The 4,149-nt window shown below is 42.5% G+C and overlaps 1 protein-coding gene across 1 annotated transcript in view; it reads left to right on the forward strand.

Annotated features, from left to right (window-relative positions):
- Positions 1-1,410, forward strand: part of LOC107289093 (pulmonary surfactant-associated protein A-like) — a 10,800-nt gene extending 9,390 nt beyond the window's left edge. The window contains exon 4 of the mRNA XM_015817785.1: positions 970-1,410. Coding sequence (XP_015673271.1) covers positions 970-1,346 — 377 coding nt within the window. The 3' untranslated portion in view covers positions 1,347-1,410. The remainder of the gene's footprint in view (positions 1-969) is intronic.
- Positions 1,411-4,149: the final 2,739 nt, after the last annotated feature.

Raw genomic sequence — 4,149 nt, forward strand, 5'->3', positions numbered from 1 at the left:
AAGGCTTCTTAAGGAGGGGCCTCACCACGGCCTCCTTTAAGGCCACGGGGAAGGCATGTGACTATAATGGAGTCTGCCCATTTTAATCGCTGGTCGCATTCGTTGTTAGGTGAAATGTAATTCTAATAACACACACACACACACACACACACATCATGCTTGCTTTCCCCAATGAAATGGAAAAAGGAATGTACAGGTCATTAAGTGGAGCCTAGGGAGCATTCTGGGTGGAGGACTCTGCTGGAGGCCTGGCACAGGCCCAGCCTCACCAGCCCTGCCCCTCCCATCCTCCCCCATCTTCTAGGGATGCCCCATGCTCCACTTCCCATGGACTTGGGTTCCCATGGGTCTTTTCCCGCTCCAGCCTTAGCACTGATTCCTACCCACCTGGTCAAACACCTTCCTCCTCTTCATTTACTTTTTGAAGAAGTCCATCTGCATGCTGGGATTCCCAAAGCGGAAGCCATTTTGTCTTGTCCACAAAATGGCAGCCGTTTCCTTTTGCTGTCTTAAAAAAGCTCTGCATGGTGCTGCAGAAACTTTTGGCCGTGTTCAGAGGCTTCTTCAGCACCACGGAGACCTCTCCAAGGCAGCAAAAGGCAGAGGCTTTTTTTTTTGTCTGTCAGCCTCCATTTTATCCCATCCCTGTCCCACAAAATGGCGGCCACATTTCGATGGCTGCAACAATTAATCCCCTGATTAATTGCTCTAACGATCAGGCAATTTCTCCTTAGTTCTAGCTTGATTCACTCCTTGGATTAGTTTCCATCCATTGCTTCTTGTCCTGCCTTCAGGTGTTTTGGAGAATAGCTTGACTCCCTCTTCTTTGTGGCCACCCCTCAGATCCTGGAAGGCTGCTATCATGTCCCCCCTAGTCTTCCTTTTCATTAAAGTGGACATTCCCAATTCCAGCAACCGTTCCTTATATGTTTTGAAGGATCTAAGCAAGGCTTCCAAATTTCTTGACAGCTTTGACCTTGGAAGGAAAGATCGTCATTGCTGGAGATAAGCTGTTTGCCTCTACTGGAAAGGCATCTGCCTTTGAGACAGCGGACTTGTCTTGCCAAGAAGCCCAGGGCGCCATTGCTGCACCAAGAAACCTGAAAGAGAACAAAGCTATTCAGAAGATTGTGCAATTTTATAACAGTTCTGCCTATCTGGGTATTATTGCAAATGATGTGCTAGGGACATTCCATTTCCAGAATGGGGATTCTTTGGATTTTACCAACTGGTACGAGAATGAACCTTCTGGTCCAGAAATTGAAAAATGTGTGGAAATGTACAGCGATGGCACTTGGAATGACAAAATATGCAACGATTACCGCCTTGTGGTCTGTCAGTTTTAAAACCCAACCACCAAGACAACCCAAGGCAACCATTGAATGTTCCTTAAAACATAACTTGATGTGATTTTTCTATCAAAAAAATAATAATAAAAAAAATCCTAGCATTTTCTTTGCTTTCGTTTCATCTCCTGCGCTCAAAAGACAAATCTATTCTGAAAGGATTGCATGTTCGTAAACAGAAAACCTAAGAATAGAATAGAATAGAACAGAACAGAATAGAATAGAATAGAATAGAATAGAATAGAATAAAATAGAATAGAATAGAAGACAGAAGACAGAAGACAATAGAATAGAAAATAGAATAGAATAGAATAGAATAGAATAGAATAGAATAGAATAGGAGAATACAGAAAAGAAGACAAAATAGAACAGAACAAAACAGAATAGAATAGAATAGAATAGAATAACAGAGTTGGAAGGGACCTTAGAGGTCATCTAGTCCAACCCCCTGTTCAGGCAGGAGATCCTCTACCATTTCAGAGAAAGGGTTGTCCAATCCCTTCTTTAAAATGTCTAGTGTTGGAGCATTCACAGCTTCTAGAGGCAACTGGTTCCACTGACTAATTGTTCTAACTTCAGGATGAGGGTTAAAATGTCATAAGGACCATGAAAATAAATTAAGGAAGAAATAGACTTTGTGGTCACTGTCATCTCCAAAAGGGAAAATAATATCCAGCTAGGATAGAGATGTGGGGTTGTACATGGAGTCCCCGACTTACAACAATTCATTTAATGACCGTTTCAAGTTACAACAGCACTGGAAAAAAAAGTGCCTTATGTCCATTTTTTACACTTACGACCACAGCAGCATCCCCATCATCATGTGACCAAAATTCAGACGCTTGGCAACTGACTCCCATTTATGACAGTCGCAGTGTCCCCCTGGGGTCACGTGATCCACTTTTGTGACCTTCTGACAAGTCATGTTCCCTTAACAACCATGTTACTAACGTAATACCTGCAGCGCTTCACTTAATAGCAGTGGAAAGAAAATTTGCAAAATGGGGCAAAGCTGTCTCACGTAGCAACAGAAATTTTGGACTCAATTGTAAAGTAGTAAAGTCGAGGACTACCTAAAGGCAGTGGGTGAAAAAGTAAGGGTTCAATTTTAAAAGGAAGACTAGGGAAGGACGAAAGAGTTTTCTAGTTGAAGAGTGAGCAAAATCCAAAAACGTGGGATAAAACCAGAGTCCAGATATTTACCCAGATTATCACATTATTTTCTCTGGATTTTGTTGTTGTTGTTATTGTTGTTAATTGCGAAGTCGTATCCGACTCATCACGACCCCATGAGCAATGTTCCTCCAGGCCTTCCTGTCCTCCACCATCTTCTGGAGTCCATTGAAGCTCACGCCTACTACTTCAGTGACTCCATCCAGCCACCTCGTTCTCTGTTGTCCCCTTCTTCTATTGCCCTCAATCTTTCCCAGCATTAGGCCCTTCTCCAGTAAGTCCTTCCTTCTCATTAGGTGGCCAAAGTACTTGAGTTTCAACTTCAGGATCTGGCCTTCTAAAGAGCAGTCGGGGTTGATCTGGAGCTAATTCTCTCTCTTCCAGGCAATATCCAAAGATACCAAATGTTGGGTATCAATTGCACACCTCTTAACACCTCACTTCAGACGGGATCTCCCAGTGCTTTCATGTAGATGCTTAACACCTTGAGAGACAGGATGAAACCCTGAAACACAAAGGATCAAGAGTAATAGGTTCAGTCCGAGAATTATTCCTCACTGATTAAAAAAAAAATTGACATTATCCAAACCAGGAACTGATGTAATTTCCCTGCTTTCACAAACATTTGAAAAAGCTGAAGGAAGGCAAAACTTTTGCTGTCTTAAGGTGTTTAAATGTAAGTATTTCCTTGGAAAGTAGGGTACTTATTAGAAATGTTTAGCTGTAACAGTTCTGGGAAAATTCAGTATGGTTGTAAGTAAGCAAGGGGGGACCATGGGCTCTACCATTTTTTCTCCTCTATATTAATGGATACGGCATCTTGTTAATGTAACAAAATAAGAAGAATTGGAAGTGACTTTGGAGATCTTCTAGTCCAGCCCCCTGCTCAAGCAAGAGTCCCTACACAATTCTAGACAAATGGTTGTCCAATCTCTTCTTGAAAATAATAACAATAACAGAGTTGGAAGAACCTTGGAGGTCTTCTAGTCCAACTCCCTGCTCAGGCAGGAAACCTTATACCATTTCAGACAAATTGTTGTCCAATCTATTCTTAAAAACTTCCATTGCTGGAACATTCACAACTTCTGGAGGCAGGTTGTTCCACTGATTAATTGTTCTCACTGTCAGGGAATTTCTCCTTAGTTCTAGCTTGCTTCTCTCTTTGATTAGGTTCCATCCGTTGCTTCTTGTCCTGCCTTCAGGTGCTTTGGGGAATAGTTTGACTCCCTCTTCTTTGTGGCAACCCCTCAAATATTGGAAGAATAGCAGAATAACAGAGTTGGAAGGGGCCTTGGAGGTCTTCTAGTCCAACCCCCTGTTCAAGCAAGAGTCCTTATACCATTCTGGACAAACGGTTGTGCAATCTCTTCTTGAAAACCTCAAATGATGGAGCACCCACAATATCTGAAGGCAAACTGTTCCAATGATTATTTGTTCTGTCAGGACATTTCTCCTTAGTTCCAGTTTGCTTCTCTCCTTGGTTAGTTTCCATCCATTGCTTCTTATCTTGCCTTCTGGGACTTTGGAAGATAAGTTGACCCAGTGGTGGGATTCAGCTGGCTTGCACCGGTTCGGTAGAACCGGTAGCTAATTTTTTGTTGACTTCATCAAACTGGCTGAAGCCCTAGCC

Source organism: Protobothrops mucrosquamatus, unplaced genomic scaffold, assembly GCF_001527695.2.
Source record: "Protobothrops mucrosquamatus isolate PMUCROS unplaced genomic scaffold, P.Mucros_1.0 scaffold_131, whole genome shotgun sequence".
Lineage (NCBI taxonomy): Eukaryota > Metazoa > Chordata > Lepidosauria > Squamata > Viperidae > Protobothrops > Protobothrops mucrosquamatus.